The sequence below is a fragment of the Macrobrachium nipponense genome, chromosome 41 (assembly GCF_015104395.2).
Source record: "Macrobrachium nipponense isolate FS-2020 chromosome 41, ASM1510439v2, whole genome shotgun sequence".
Taxonomy (NCBI): domain Eukaryota; kingdom Metazoa; phylum Arthropoda; class Malacostraca; order Decapoda; family Palaemonidae; genus Macrobrachium; species Macrobrachium nipponense.
The window spans coordinates 17,104,181-17,121,680 of record NC_061102.1 but is presented as its reverse complement, the minus strand read 5'-3'; the positions used below and the strand labels follow the sequence as shown (position 1 = coordinate 17,121,680).

Here is a 17,500-nt window from a genome sequence, read left to right as displayed (position 1 = left end):
GAAAATGGAACTTCAATAACTTCAGAAGGTTTATAATTTAAGAAAAAACTAAAATGAGGAAGGAAATGGAAAAAATAAACAAAGCCTTCAATAAAAAAATATATAAAATATAAAAAAGAAAAACAAGAGAAGGAAAGAAGATTTGGCCTTGTGCTAAAGGCAGCAAGATTTTTATAATTATTAAAAACAGTTTTATTGAACCAGAAATAATGTTGTAGGAATCAGGATAATATTAAGAAACAATCACTGCCAAGTTTTACCTTAGAAGGAATGAAAAAAGAAGTGTATATGCCAGATTTCTTTCAGGCTTCCAAAAATGCTCATCAAGAAACTGACAAATTTCCAAATTTCAGCCTTTTTCATAAAGTCAGTCAGTCAGTCTCTCCTCTCTCTCTCTCTCTCTCTCTCTCTCTCTCTCTCTCTCTCTCAAAAAGTGAGGAGCCTTCAAGTAGGAAACCTTACAAACAGCTGTTCTCGTGAGGAGAAAACACTTCCTCTGATAGTTGACATTAGAAAACGTGACTTTCATGAGATATACTTCCTTATTCAATTTTCCTTCAGTTTCAATGAAACTATCAGTCATTTTTAAGTAAAACTTTCATTCAGTCTTATGGAAAACTCATTCGTTCTAATGTAAAACTCATTCATTCTAATGGAAGACTCTCTTCAGTCTTATGGAAATCTTTCACTCAGTTTTATGGATATTTTTCATTCAGCCTAATGGAAAACTTTCATTCTGCCTAATGGAAAACTTTCATACAGTCTAATGGAAGACTTTCTTCCAGTCTTATGGAAAATTTCATTGTCTTATGGAAAACTTTATTCAGTCTCACGGAAAAAAAAGTCATTCAGTCTTATGGAAAAGTTTCAGTTTTATGGGAAAAAATTCATTCAGTCTTATGGATAACTTTCATTCAGTCTTATGAAAAACTTCCACAGTTCAAGGCAAAATTCCCTGCATAGCAGATACTTTACCGTGGTTACTGAACTGAATGTCACGAATTAAGACTGTATCAGTCCCAAAGAGAGCAATTATTATTTCATTGCATACATAGGAATTTAATTTGTCCTAGGAAGCAGATTTATCACTGTTACTCCCATTCACTTTCGTAGACAAATCTTCAGAGAGAGAGAGAGAGAGAGAGAGAGAGAGAGAGAGAGAGAGAGAGAGAGAGAGAGAGATTAAGGACACTCACATAATGGCTATATAAGTTTACAAGCAAAATTCAAGAGCTGCTACTCTCAAGATATATAAACATCAATCTTTCTTTTTTAATGCTGATAAATGTTGCGAAAGCAAATCTCAACATAACTTGACGAAAGGTAACCAGATTCTACCGAAATATCTTCGTATTTCTGTTCCCTTCTCTCCTTAATATCCAGTTTTCAGGACAAAGTTCTAGTGTTGCTTTTTTCTTCTTGCTTAGTGTTTTACCATGTGTAGCTTGAGTGGAGGGGGGTGGAGGGTGTTGCCCACCGAACTTTACATTGAGAATACTAATGGCTTAATCTGGGAAGGAAGGAAAGAAACATTACCAAATGCGTCACTTTCATGATTACGTCATCTCAATGTAAGAAACATGCCAGCATACATTATGGAGATATTCATCACTGGTTTTGCATTCACCTCAAGTCTTTTGTTTTTGAAGTTAAATTTGTCTGACAAGGAAAGAATGCCAAACCTAATTCACCCGAGAACTGCTTTTATCTAAGCAGTAAGGGAAGACAGAGGAGAATCCATATAAATTTTTAAAAATGAATAAAACAATCACCACTAGGAAAACTTCATCGCATACAGTAGTCCTAACCATTTTCCAAGCTAATGTTACTCACCCGTGTACTGAAAAGCGAGATCGTATATTTCAAAGCAAATAGAACCAGATTCCACTACCGCATGAAGTTCAAAACACACACTTTTATCAATGTTAAAACACACGCATTTGCCTGGATTGAAAAACCCAACGTGCATTCAATCATTTTAAAAACACACAGAGAAAAACCTCGTACATTTATAATGCAGGATTCCTAGGGAATAACATATCTTCTATAACAAACATTAAACACGAAATGTTCACATAAACCATTACAATAGGTTCCTACTTCCTCCACTATCCTTTTCACAAATTTAAATTTACCAGTGAAAAGTTGCATCAGTACCGGATATAAAAATCTGAAAATAAGCGGGTCTGCCGCCCCATCCTCTTCTTTACTGTGGTCACGTTTCCAACCGTTTCTCTTTGCCCCTCCACTTCCGGCCAATAAACAAAAACTGGGACATCAGCTTGCAGAAACCAAATCAGTCCTGATATTAACCTGAACTTAAAATTCACACTGTTGCAATAACAACTCCTTAAGAAGGACCTTGAAGTGTTCTTTATGAAGTCATTTAGCTCCAACAAGCAATCCCTTTCATATGACAATCTCATTCATGTTAATCTCGATATCATCGAAAAGACTTCATCACACGACTTTCCTCAGACCACTGAGCTGATTAACAGCTCTCCTAGGGCTGTCCAGAAGGATTAGATAGTTTTGGTCACCTAGCAACGGGACCTACAGCTTATTGTGGGATCTGAACCACACTATATCGAGAGATGAATTTCTATCACCAGAAATAAATTCCTCTGATTCCGCGTTGGCCGAGCCGGGAATCGAACTTCGGACCACCGGATTGGCAGCCCAGCGAGAAAACCACTCGTACAGCGCGGAACTTATATAATGTGAATGTATATGTATATATATTATATATATATATATATATATATATCATATCTATATATATATATATATATATATATATTATATATATATATATAAATTCTGGGTTAAAAGCCATAAAAATGGATAAGACTAATGCCAAAACATAAAGATGAAGCCGGACAACCGCCCAAGTCATGACGTATCTAAACAGTGCCTGGTGAACTACGGCTTCCCTGTCAGTCAGTCAGTCAAAGCTCCCCCGGGCCCCCCGGCCGCCCCCCCCCCCCCTCCTCCTTGGTGTACACAGACCTTGGAACAAACACAACAGCGTGGAAGCTCCTTAAAACAAAGTCCAAGCAAAAAAAAAAAATACAAACTTTAAAAAAATTCAACCACACAGGTCATGATTATCAACTGCTCGTGCAATTACACTGCAAGCGTCTCTGATGACTGTAGTCGATCCTAACCAGTTTTTTTGAGTCTTTGTTTCAATACAGGTCTCTCACCAGTGCCTAATGGTGACCACTTGTCTTGGGACATCAGTTTGCACAAACCAAATCAGTCCTATCATTAACCGTAACTTAAATTCTCATTGATTATAAAAAAAAAAAAAAAAAAACTTTAAGAAGGATCTTAGTGTCAATCATGAAGTGATTATCTGAATGAGAAAAAAACTTTTATTACTTAGAACCCAAGAGAAGTATATACCTGTATTAGAAGAGAATTTATTGAGAAATCAAATAAAAGCAGATGGAAGATTTAAATTCTACAACTGATGTAAGGATCTTCATAAGTCCAATTTGGTTTCCCCATCACGGTTTTATTGTCATTTTTTTTTTATAATATCGCCGAATTATTGAAGATCAAGATCCGGAGAACGATATGAATAAGAATAACGAACAATAACGTGACTACAAATGAACGAAGAGTTGAAATTGCTATAGAGAAACTCACCACAAATCGTACAGACAGAATTTAACCGCAAAGCCAACAAGTTCCTATTGTGACAACCAACAGAAACTAAAGTAAAATCACCAAAGATTAATGATGAAATAAAACCACGAATATCAACTGTGACCACAAAGAAAAAACTGCATGAAAGTTGCCAAGTTAAGTGAGTGCAAAATAAACTGTATGTCGAAATAAAGACCATTACCTGAAAAATCTTTAAAAATTGTAAGCTGAAATCTGTGATGAAGGCGCCTCAGCAATTTTTGATGATCACAGATCAAATCCGTCAAAGTTCTCCAATTAACTATCTTGACAGAGTTTTAGTAATCCTCCAACAATAACATATAAGAATGGAATGGAATATAAAATTTAGGCCAAAGGCCAAGCACTGGAACCAATGAGGCGGGACCTAGGATCTGTAATCATCAAAAATTGCTGAGGCGTTTTCATCACAGATTTCAGATTATAATTCTTATAGAGTTCTCAAGTAATGGTCTGTGTTCTTGCTCTGAGTTCTTTGCTTCGACATACAGTTTATTTTAAACTCGCTTAACTTGGCAACTTTCATGCAGTTTTTTCTTTGTGGTTATAGTTGATATTCGTGACTTGATTTTATCATTAACCTTTGATGAATCTAGTTTAGTTTCTGTTGGTAGTCATAATAGGAACTTGTTGGCTTTGCGGTTAAATTCTGTCTTCACGAGTCAGCTCTGAAACTGAAATTGAAAGTAGAAAGGCTTGAAAGGAGCAACAGGAGGAAAACCTCAAAGCAGTTGCACTATGAAACAAGTGTTAAAGGGGTTACAGCTGGGGGCCGAAGGGAGGCTGCAAAGAACCTTAAGTAATGCCTACGTGGTGCACTGACGGCACTACCCTCCTACGGGGAACAATAACACATAATCTGACGAGAAGCAGAAAACTCGAGAAAAACAAAAAAGCTATGAAAACTAAACCTTAAAGTGACTCAGTGATGAAAAGTCTCAGTACCTTTCACAGTAACTCTCGCGGGCTCGATTAAACCCATCAATTTTCAGCATTTGTGGAAACCACCTCAACAGATATTTCGGTAAACACACATTAAAGCAAAAATAAATATCTTTAGCAAATAAACGTTAGGCTTTGCCAGGCACCGTCTAGAAGATTTTTAGTTAGATATGGGCGACATATAAACAATTCCTTTAACAATTACATATTGGATAACATTTCACACAACTCAACCCCCCCACCCTTTTTCACAATCATGTCCAAAACTAAAATAGTAACTCAGTCAATTAGCAAGTAGATAAAAAATGGTAAAACGATGGAAGTAGCGCTGGATTATTTTCGAAAGGTGAATCAATGGGCAATTCAATTCTTCGGTCGCCTCATCGACTAACGAAAAATAAGGGCAATTCGAATTTGCTTGATGCGTTAATCTTCTGAATCGTACATCGGAATAATTTTACAACTGAACATAATACATTTATGTTACTGACAATACGCATTCTAGGGCCTTTGGAAACTGGACTTCCTGATTATAAGGGCCGTCCCTTTCCAATATCCCTAACACTCCAGCTACCCAGCAAAAACGAGAGAAAAAATACCCCCACTGTATACCATGTGCCTCTGCCAAACCCAAAAGACAGTTTCTATAATGGGCCAGATGGTTTGCAAAGTTGCAAAGCATTCAATCTCCCAAGATAGCCCTCTGGAGAAGGTTACCCAAATTTTATAGAGGAAGATTTTTAAACAGACAATGATAAAATTGCCTTCGACAAAATCGTTATAGAAGGTAATTAATGACAGGAATATCAAAACCTTTGACACCTATTTGTAGTCTTTTATAGAGCACTGAATATCTTGCAAATTCATTTACCTTGTTTGTTTGTTTGTATGGTGTTTTTACGTTGCATGGAACCAGTGGTTATTCAGCAACGGGACCAACGGCTTGACGTGACTTCCGAACCACGTCGAGAGTGAACTTCTATCACCGGAAATACACATCTCAATACAATGCCCGAGAATCAAACTCGCGGCCACGAGGTGGCAGGCCTAGACCATAACGATCACGCCACTGAGGCGCTAGAAGGTAATTAGTGACAGCAATATGAAAACCACTGACAACTATTTGTAGTCTTTTATGGAGCACTGAATTTCTTGCAAATTCATTTACCTTGTAACTGGCAAGATGAACGGCTTGTCATCATAGACAGCCACCAAAGGACCTCATTTAGAAAGAATCAAACAAGAATCTATTAATTAACATTCACCTCACTCCATTCAACTTTCCACTGACGAGGGTGAAAGAAAAAAACTTCAGTTTTTGGGATTTTTGGAAGAATGGAAGGCCATTAATAAAGCAGACTATGATAATATTATTATCAAATTTAAGGTAACAACAAGTCTATACTCAACCACGTAACCAATAACTTACGTGATTCTTTCTAAAGAATCCACAACCGTAATAGTCATAATAATCCTGATGAATTAAAAAAACTGTTTTAATTACCCACAGCCATAATATTCAGCATTACCACTGAAAATAAAAAAAAGAATATTCTGATTAAATTACCCACGAGCATAACACACAGAATTAACACTGAAAATAAAGAAAAACATATTCTGACTAAATTACCAGCAACCATAATATTCAGATTTAACACTGAAAAAAAACATTCTGACTAAATTACCCGCAACCATAACAGTCAGAATTAACACTGAAAATAATAATAAAAAACATATTCTAAATAAATTACCAGCGCCTCAGTGGCGTGGTTGGTTTGGTGTTTGCTTCTCACCTCGGTGGTCGCGGGTTCGATTCCCGGCCATTCCATTGAGGAGTGAGAGATGTGTATTTCTGGTGATAGAAGTTCACTCTCGACGTGGTTCGGAAGTCACGTAAAGCCGTTGGTCCCGTTGCTGAATAACCACTGGTTCCATGCAACGTAAAAACACCATACAAACAAATAAATAAATTACCCACAACCATAACATTCAGAATCAAAACTGAAAAAAAAAAATCTTGACTAAATTCCCTCCAAGTTCAAGTTCGTCCATGTCAATGAACCACATCTCCTTATTCTAGTGAGCTAAGAATCCATTAGTTGCGATAAGGGAGCAAAAGGGACTTCGAGAGGCTAGGGAGGAACTCCGTTCAGAAAGGTCACGCGTCACCAGCAGGAAACTCACGTAGTATCTTGCAAGAAGGCTTTTGCCAGGCTTCACCTATCACGGTTTCTCCTCCCCGCCGACTGTTAAGTTTGGTTGCTTGTCTACGGGTCACTTCTTTCAATTATTTAAAAGGTCCGCTGGTGTGTTGCACTCCTTATTAGATTCGATGGACTATTATGACTTTTGTGGAAATAATGTTTTATTGTGTTTACGATTATTGAGGACCACTCGCTCTCTCTCTCTCTCTCTCTCTCTCTCTCTCTCTCTCTCTCTCTATATATATATATATTATATATATATAATAATAATATATATATAATTAGATACATATTATATATATATTTATATATATATAGAGAGAGGAGAGAAGAGAGAGAGGGGGAGGATGGAGGAGGAGGGGGAGAGAGGAGAGGGATTTGGGGAGATGGAGATCGAGAGAGAGAGAGAGAGAGAGAGAGCCTATAATCGTCAACACAATAAACATTTTCTTCCACAAAACTTAGTCTATTTATAAATATTATATATATATATATATATATATATATATATATATATGTGTGTGTGTGTGTGTGTGTGTGTCTGTGTGTGTGTCTGTGTCTGTGTATGTATGTATATAATATCTATATATATATATATATATATATATATATATATATATATATATATATATATATATAGATATATAGTAATATATATATATATATAATATATATATATATATATATATATATATATATATATATTATATATATATATATATATATATATATATATATATATATATATATAGAGAGAGAGGAGAGAGAGAGAGAGACGAGAGAGAGAGAGAGAGAGACGAGAGAGAGAGAGAAAAAAAAAAATTTTTTTTTTACCATACACCGTTTACCCAACTGAGGGAAGTGTGGCAACAGAATGGCAGAGCCTGCCGTTTTCTTGACCTTAGCCGACTGTGATAATACTCACAGGGCTGGAAACTCTCAGCCTCTCTCGAGAGTTTACATGGATAGGATCAATGTTCCACCTCTCCGAGGTATACTTCTTTCAGGAGAGGTGGAACATACATCCTGACTACGTGAACTCTCGGGAGAGACTGAGAGTTTCCAACCCTGTCATTGGCTTATCAACAGCCAATCACGAGTGTCGTAAAGGGACAGGCCTAGACATCAAAAGCACGGTTGATGTGAATCTACTATAGCAACGAGATCTGAATGCTGCACCACTCGGTCATGGCGTCCTATTTAGACCTTGCACTTTACAAGCTGGATAACTGACCCTCGTTTACGTCGGGGGCAGACAGGTCGCTATGCTCCTGGACCGATATCTATAACTGTTGGCTGCATCTATATACTATATACTATATACTATATATATATATATATATATATATATATATATATATATATATATAGTGAACACAACAGTTTTTTTTTTTTTTTGTTTTTTTTTTTTTTTTTTGCCTCGACAATGCATCAATAAAGACGAAAGCGCTAGGTACGGATTCCTGCATATCATTTTCCGTGGTATTTCGCTTATACAATGTAGTCACGTACATCTACTAAGATTTTTTAAAGCACATATATATATATATATATGTGTGTTTGTGTGTGTGTGTTTGTATGTATATAAACAAGCACAAACACACCAGGGTACGATCGTGAATGTTTACTACCGCGGTGAAAGTAAGATAATGTTTAGTCTGGATTATTTTACCATTGTAATAACTAGATCTCACGGACGTTGGTAGGGTGAGCCCCCCTCCTGCATTTTAAATCCTGATTTAATGCAATAACTACAACAATCTTCTGAGATCTGGTTATTACTGATGCAGTCCGGACTAAACTGACATCAAAAACACAACAGAAGGAGATGTGATTCAAAACATCACACATCTCGTCCAGTTCAGATAGCTCTTTTCTCAAATACCAATTAATAGCTATAAACTTTTACATATATATATAATTAATATATAAGATATAAGATATATATATATATATATATATAGATATATATAAAAAAAACATATAGATATACATATATATATATATATAAAATATATATATAAAAAATCATACATACATAATATAATAAAATATATATATGATATATATATATATACTATATATATATATATATAGAATATACGCGTGTTTGTGTATAACAGAATTCATATACATGTAAGTTTGTCTGCTTGGCCTTTTACGTATTTAAAAAAAATGCTAGATGAAGTGGAGATCCGTTAAAATAAAAGAAAGAAAGAAAGTTGTTTTTAAGAGGAAAAAATCCAATAACGGAGAGAGTCTCAAGGAGAGAAGAATCCGCTGGAAGCTCCAGTACGGAAAATCCTGGAAAGCAGCAGCTCCTTATGTAAGTGGCTAGTGGAATTCCATTCAGTAAAGTTCATCAAAAGAAATGAGAAAGGCATATCTCCTTACATAAGAACCAGTGCTGCGCTGTAATCTGGGTTATTCTATGAATCCTCTTACCAGAAAGAGAGAGGAGAGAGAGAGAGAGAGAGAGAGAGAGAGAGAGAGAGAGAAGAGAGAGGGGCGGTGGGGGGGGCTAATAGTAATATAAACATTTCACTGGAAAACCGTACAGCGTTTATTGTTATAAAGTAAAGGAAAAATGCCTTCAGGCAGTGCCTTAGCATCTCCCTCTCTCCTTATCCTGTCATTTTCTCTATTTACTGATACATTATTCCTAAAAAGGTGCTTAAGCCTCCTCCTCCTCTCCTCTCCTCCTCCATCCTCCTCCTCCTCCTTCCTCCTCCTCCTCCTCCTCCCCCCTCTGTTTCAGCCGCCATCCTTTTTTAGTCACCCTTTTCGCTAACATTTCGTCATGTCATACGTGGCTAGTCCAGCTTTTCTTTTTCTGCCCTTTCCTTTCATTTCCTTACGATAACAGTACTATTTTACCATCTGTCCGTTCCGTCTCTGAATATTTAACCACTCTGCTCTACAGAACAACTTTACAGGCATAACCCTATGCATGCTGCAAGCAATCTGTCTTTGACATTGCTTTTATCTTACCTTCGATTTAGTCTTGACATGTCTGAAAAACTTTCCAGGCATAACCCTATGCTTGCTGCAAGCAGTCTACCTATGCCGATGTTTTTATCTAACTTTCAATTCAGTCTTTATATATCTGAAAAACTTTACAGTCATAATCCTATGCTTGCTGCAAGCAATCTATCTTTGCCATTGCTTTTATCTTACCTGCGATTCAGCCTTTACATATCTGCAAGCAATCTACCTCTGCCATTCCTTTTATCTAACCTCCGATTCAGTCTTTATATATCTTTGTTTAAATTGCTAACACTTTCTCGACCAGCGGCAGCTTTCGTTTCTCTCATTAATAATTTCTATACTGTTCTGTGGCTTGCTTTTTCAGTCGATGTGATAATCATTTTTTAATAGTTGTTCAATTTTTTTATTATCTTCAAACCCATTTACCAAATCTCTCTTGTTTTTTTCTCCATGTCCTCTGTAACAATTCCTTTGTGTACACAAAGAAAAAAGCAACTAGGAAGGTGAATACCTTTCTCTGTCTATTGTCTCCTCCACTTTTATATCATCGTAATTATCTATTGCCTTCAACGAAAAGTCACCTTGAAACAATTTCATCGCCAATCATTTTCAGCTACCTGGCACCGCCAAATCTCTTCTCAGAGGCTACAAGGCGAATTGATCAATTTTATGGTCTATACTTCCTATTCAATTGTTTTCAACTACTCCAGCTGCTTCCATTCTACCACAACAACAATCTTTGGCCTGAAAAAACCGTGGATTACATCATCAGGTTTTTAGAAAAAAAAATCATTGACTGAAAATCATTAACTGATCGACTGATCTGAGGTTATCTGGTGTCGTTACATCAGAGCTCATTGACACCAGTGTCATTTAATAAAAACGAGGAATAAAAAGTGAAAGCTTAAAAACCACAAAACATAGCAAAACTACACGATGAATTAAAAAACATTTTGCAACAGACAAGTTTCTGAAACAAATCTAAACAAGTAAAATATGAGCCGAAGTTTCTTCGGTGCAATCGAGTCTTCTGTATAGCGTATAATACTGTGTGAAACTCTCAGCCACGGCCCATGAAACTTTTCGCCACGGTTAGGTGGTGCCCTAATCAATAATTTTTTATTTTTCAAATTGTTCCTTCTCTCCGAACTTCAAATTCAAGCAGATATTATTTCATTACTTCCTTTTTATACAGCTCTTAAAAAAAAAAAAAAAAAAAAAAGTTCAAGGCCAAGGAAAAGTGAACCCTTGGCACACCGGCCAAACGACCGAAAATTCCTCATATTAAAAAGTTGTCAAAGTTATCTGAGCACAACACTACCAAAAAAAAAACCTGTAAAATGTCGGTTTTGAAAAAGCTAAAATACTTAGTAACCTTGCAAAAAAGAACATAACGAATGCTGGAAGATATACATCTAGGAAAGGTGCAAGTAAACACGACTTTCATATGAAATTATTATTATTATTATTATTATTATTATTATTATTATTATTGTACTTAGGAAGCAGACCCTCTCTCAAGCATACTTTATTAAAAGTAATGGCTACTTCAGCAGCATTACACTTGTAGAGATTCTTCTCTATTTTGCGAATAGCGGCTTTTTCAGTGCTACTTAAACAGGCCAGTAGAGCGCCTATAGAGGTCATGGTAAAATACAGGGTCAAAATAGGTGTATATATTTGAATTTTACAGATAAACTATGATACCATATCATCAAAGTCATTAACGATTCTCTCTCTCTCTCTCTCTCTCTCTCATCTCTCTCTCTCTCTCTCTCTCTTTCTTAAAGCGAGCTTTCGTCTGGAGCTGCCAGACATCCTCGGGCTGGGAAGCTGAGGTGGACTGATCTTGGTGCGGTGTCCGTCCTCCTTATATCTGTGGTTGACAGCAAGGGGTCTGCCCATGCTTGTCTCCTATTGGCTGGTGGCGGTGAGTCTTGTTTTCATTGGCTGCCTGAGCCAGGTCTCAAGCCACTTTCCTCGAACCGATGGTTGCGTTGCAGCATATCCTGCAGCCGCCTGGACCTCCTAAGCGGCGCTGTAACATTGATGGGCGTTGCGCTACGCTGTGGGACGTCACGGCTACTTTGATTTCCATCGGTTGCAGGAGTACCTCGTTCGGGGGCGTTGTCATCCATAGAGTTGTCATGATCGGTGGTGTCATTGTTAGTGGCAGGTCTTCTCATACTCGTAGGGAGGAGAAATTCTTCCTGCGTCGTATTCAGTGAAGGTTTTATTTGCTGGATGAGGAGCGCCTCCAGCAGGCGCAACGACGGGCATCAGGGGCCTTCCCGATGATCTTCGTGTTCTTTATGATGACATCTCGGGAGATGGCCTCGTGATGTTTGGTGCGGGCGTGATTCTTTATAGCCCCCTCTTGGGCGTGGCACGAGAGTCTCTTCGACAGTCGCATGGTAGTCATACCTACGTAGGCGCCGCTGCATTCGCGGACTGGGCATGTATACTGGTACACTACATGCGTCTGCTTCAGGGGTTCTCGTACCTGTGGAGAGGGGTTATTTTTCATAATAAGATCACGCGTCCTCCGATTCTGGTAATATATGATTAAGTCGATATTCTTGGTGTCGTCAGTCGGGGATACATTATCAGAAATAATTTTCTTGATGGCGTCCTCTTCTTCACGGTAATGGGAACTCATGAAGGCTTTGTAGTACAGCTTGATATTATCCTGGGGGCGGGGCTGCGGGCTCTCACTACCGTACCATTTCTCCAGGGCTGTGCGGACTTCCTTGCTGATTAATTTATTTGAGTACCCGTTATTCACAAGTACTTGGGAGGCGCGGTCGAGTTCCTGGTGAGTGTCCTGCCAGGTCGAGCAGTGGGAGAGGGCCCTCCTGACGAAGGCCCTGACGGTGGTGCTTTTGAATCTGGCGGGGCACTCGCTGTCTCCATTGAGGCAAAGTCCTGAATTGGTTTTTCTTTGTGTAGACTGAAGTACGGAGACCGTCTTCCGTCTTGCTTACAAGGACGTCGAGGAAGGGGAGCCGATCGTCGGAGCTGCGTTCGACTGTGTAATTCAGCACACTACACTGCTGAAATGCTTGACGGAGGGCTTCTACCTCAATCCTCGGCGTCGACTTGCACAAAGATGTCGTCAATATAACGTCCATATCTGCGGGGTTGCTGCATCCTGGCGAAGACCCGTTCCTCCACGGTGCCCATATAAAAGTTAGCGAAGAGGACCCCCAGTGGGGAGCCCATCGCCACGCCGTCCTTTTGGCGGAACATCTGGCCACGGAGGACGCGTGATCTTATTATGAAAAAATAACCCCTCTCCACAGGTACGAGAACCCCTGAAGCAGACGCATGTAGTGTACCAGTATACATGCCCAGTCCGCGAATGCAGCGGCGCCTACGTAGGTATGACTACCATGCGACTGTCGAAGAGACTCTCGTGCCACGCCCAAGAGGGGGCTATAAAGAATCACGCCCGCACCAAACATCACGAGGCCATCTCCCGAGATGTCATCATAAAGAACACGAAGATCATCGGGAAGGCCCCTGATGCCCGTCGGTTGCGCCTGCTGGAGGCGCTCCTCATCCAGCAAATAAAACCTTCACTGAATACGACGCAGGAAGAATTTCTCCTCCCTACGAGTATGAGAAGACCTGCCACTAACAATGACACCACCGATCATGACAACTCTATGGATGACAACGCCCCCGAACGAGGTACTCCTGCAACCGATGGAAATCAAAGTAGCCGTGACGTCCCACAGCGTAGCGCAACGCCCATCAATGTTACAGCGCCGCTTAGGAGGTCCAGGCGGCTGCAGGATATGCTGCAACGCAACCATCGGTTCGAGGAAAGTGGCTTGAGACCTGGCTCAGGCAGCCAATGAAAACAAGACTCACCGCCACCAGCCAATAGGAGACAAGCATGGGGCAGACCCCTTGCTGTCAACCACAGATATAAGGAGGACGGACACCGCACCAAGATCAGTCCACCCTCAGCTTCCCAGCCCGAGGATGTCTGGCAGCTCCAGACGAAAGCTCGCTTTAAGAAAGATTAGAGAAGAGAGAAGATAAAGAGAGGAGAGAGAGAGAGAGAGAGAGAGACGATGAGGAATGGGAAGGAGGAATGATGTGAGGGGGAAAAAGGGGGGGGGGGAAACAGAGGAGAGAGGGGGGGGGGGGGGGGGGGGGGGGGGGGGAGAGAGAGAGAGAATCGTTAATGACTTTGATGACTATGGTATCATAGTTTATCTGTAAAATTCAAATATATACACCTATTTGACCCTGTATTTTACCATGACCTCTATAGGCGCTCTACTGGCCTGTTTAAGTAGCACTGAAAAAGCCGCTATTCGCAAAATAGAGAAGAATCTCTACAAGTGTAATGCTGCTGAAGTAGCCATTACTTTTAATAAAGTATATATTATTATTATTATTATTATTATTATTATTATTATTCTTACTCCGTAGAATACGAAAACTATGCTTGTAAAAATAATACAAAATAACGAAAACGAGCGAAGAACAACGCTATAATCAAAGACAAACCCACAGACCAAAGGAATACATATTGGACATGAGAATAATTAAGAGCAAAATTATTGGAATAATGAGGTTTGAAAAAAACTTATATATTGGTATTTATAGCTGCGAAATTATTTATGTATTGGTATTAACAGCTACAAAATTATTTATGCATTGGTATTAATAGCTACAAAATTATTTATGTATTGGTATTAACAGCTACAAAAATATTTATGTACTGGTATTACTATCTACAAAATTATTTATGTATTGGTATTAATAGCTACACAATTATTTATGTATTGGTATTAATAGCTACAAAATTATTTATGCATTGGTATCAATGGCTACAAAAATATTTATGTATTGGTAATTAAAAGCTACAAAATTATTTGCATCGTTTAAAAATTAAACAACTTTTCTCAATTGCTGATCACAAACGGTGATAGTCCTACATAGAGAAGAAAATAAAAACAAAATAAAAATTCACCCCTAACTTGCAAAAATACTTCTGCGAAAGACGATAAAGACACAGACAGACAGACAGACAAGATGGGAAACAATTTCTGTCCAACTTTTTCGGCGGACATAATGTTGCATGAAACATTCATCGGAGCTCACAGAAACATTATAAAACATTCTCCGGGGCTCACAAACAATGTTCAGCAAAATATTATGAAAGATTTTCATCCGTATTGAAAAAACGTTGCAGGAAAAGAATGCACTAACAAAATCACCAACACTCAAAAACAAAACAATGTGGACGACAACATTCATCCACATTTAGATTTGGGTTGCTAAAAAGAAATAAAACATGCATCAAACATTCATAACAAACAGGCGAAACACACTGCTCGTAAACACTGACCAGGCTTTTTGTATATATAAAAAAAAAAAGTTGCCACAAAGCTCTCACACAGCTGAGTAAAACAAAAACAACAACAAAAAATCCTCGGGGGAACTGCACGGGAAACTTGCAGACACTCATCAGGGTATCCCAGTGATTATACCACAAGAAGCAGCTCTTGTTATCTCAGCGAATGCATCGCTCGGGCTTTTCATTAAGTCTGAAACTAAACTGTTGTGTGAAACGCTGTGGAGCCTGTTCACGGATCGACGAGAAGATGAAGGCTACTATTCAAGGAATTTCACTCCACACTTGAGAAAAACCTTTCACGGGACTTACTTCGAGACCTGTGTACGAGGCCTTCATGGATTCTCCGCGAAAATACTGTAGAATCCATTCATGGCATTACGCGAATTGGGATAAGGAGATCGTTCGTGGAATTCGAAACAGAAAAAAAAAACACCGAAAATAAAAAAAATTGTCCACGAAGTTTTCATTAACAGCTCTGCATAAACTGTACTTGGATCTAACTTATGGTGTTAAACTTAGTGATAAATTATATATATATATATATATAGATGATATATAAGATATATAGATATATATATTATATATATATATATGTATATATATATATATATAAATATATATATATATATATATATATATATATATATACATATATTACTTGCCACCGGAATACAATATTTTGAGAGTCCTAGGTTCGATCCTGATGTGAAGCAGAAATTTATTTCCATTAAATACGTGAGTATAAGTTAATTTCCATATCTATACATTTAGCCAATTATTCATGAACTTTAAACTGATTGATTCTCTCTCTCTCTCTCTCTCTCTCTCTCTCTCTCTCTCTCTCTCTACTCTCTCTCTCTCTCCTCTCTCTCTCGTACTCAAATCACATCCAAAAATTACAGAGAAGTGAACAAGAAACAAAATATATCCTGTGGGTCTTTCTGATGTCCTCATTTGTAAATGCTACAAAATGCAAATAGGAATACACGAAAAAAGCACCGAAAGATTTCATATGTTAATAAAATCTAGTTTAAAAACCTCAAAAGACCTTGAATATAACATTCAAAAGAGCCTGAATAAGATGTCACTGTAAATACTGAGATCACTGCGCACAGAATGCGCATGCTGTAATTGAACAGTAATGCCAATCAATCATTGACAGCTCACGTTCCTGGGATCTTCCTAAAAAAACTGAATATCTTCAAGGATCTTACTAATCATGGATAAAAAGAAAACATAACATTCCAGCCAAAATGTTAAGAAAAGTAACAGAAAAATTTCCACTACCATGTTAAGAAAAGGAACAGAAACATTTCCACTGAGATGTTGATAAATAGTTTCAAAATGATCGACGTGGTCTCCTGCCATACTTGAAAACGAGCCACAGAAATACAAAGCTTGGCGAAAGATACATTAACGAATGTTCCTCAAATATTGACTTACATTACAAAAACCCCATATAACTAACTGGAAATTTTAATGAAAGACACTATTTCGACCTAGATTCAGCTTCTAACTGCTGAAGGCAAAATCTGAAATAAATAAAAAAAAATTGATATTTTAGTATGAGTCCAAAAAACGGCTAGTGCTTAAAAACTCTTAGGAGATAAAGAGCTAAACTAAGTCTCATTTAATAGCTAAAGAGTTTGTCAACAATATGGGAATAATTTGAGTACATTAAAGAGTTAATGTTTTTTCTATTTGACTTCATTGTCGACTTTCAATTTATTTTTTTAATAATCGCACTGAATTTAATTTAAACCACGTTCATAAAATCTCCCGGGAAAAAAATTACCTAAATTTATCTAATAAGATTATAGAATATCTGAAGAGAGTTTCCATAAGATCCACCTCAAAAAAAAGATCAAGGAAACGTTCTAATGGTCTCATTAAAAAGATGCTGCAAAAGTCCTGGAGTTTCATTCAAAAGGGTGCATAAAAAACGTTAAGGAGGTCTTTGAGGGGAAATACAGTAAACGTTCAAGCTATCACAATGCAATGGCTGCACAAATGCTCAAGAGTTCTCTCTTGAAGAGCTGCTAAAAAAAATCACATGGCCCCACGACCCATTCTAAATGATGAAAAAACGTTCTGGAGACCAGATTCACATACGGAAAACGTCCGAAAGATCGAACCCGATGGAGTGCAGAAAACGTTCATAGAATCCATCGACAAACAATGAAGAAAATGTTGGCGAACCCTCACCGAAACAAGTTACGAATACATTCACGGGATTTCGCCTAAAGTGATACAGAAAACGAACGACGTGACCGCAATGAGTATTCTTCAGACCTTG

At 37.9% G+C, this 17,500-nt stretch overlaps 2 protein-coding genes across 5 annotated transcripts in view; one reads left to right on the top strand and one right to left on the bottom strand.

Moving 5' to 3' along the window:
• Positions 1-17,500, bottom strand: part of LOC135212547 (high affinity cGMP-specific 3',5'-cyclic phosphodiesterase 9A-like) — a 640,308-nt gene that overhangs the window by 605,130 nt on the left and 17,678 nt on the right. The gene's annotated exons all lie outside the window — the stretch shown is intronic.
• LOC135212423 (uncharacterized protein C53C9.2-like) overlaps positions 7,714-17,500 on the top strand; it is a 30,070-nt gene continuing 20,283 nt past the window's right edge. Inside the window, exon 1 of the mRNA XM_064245790.1 lies at positions 7,714-7,831. Coding sequence (XP_064101860.1) covers positions 7,714-7,831 — 118 coding nt within the window. The remainder of the gene's footprint in view (positions 7,832-17,500) is intronic.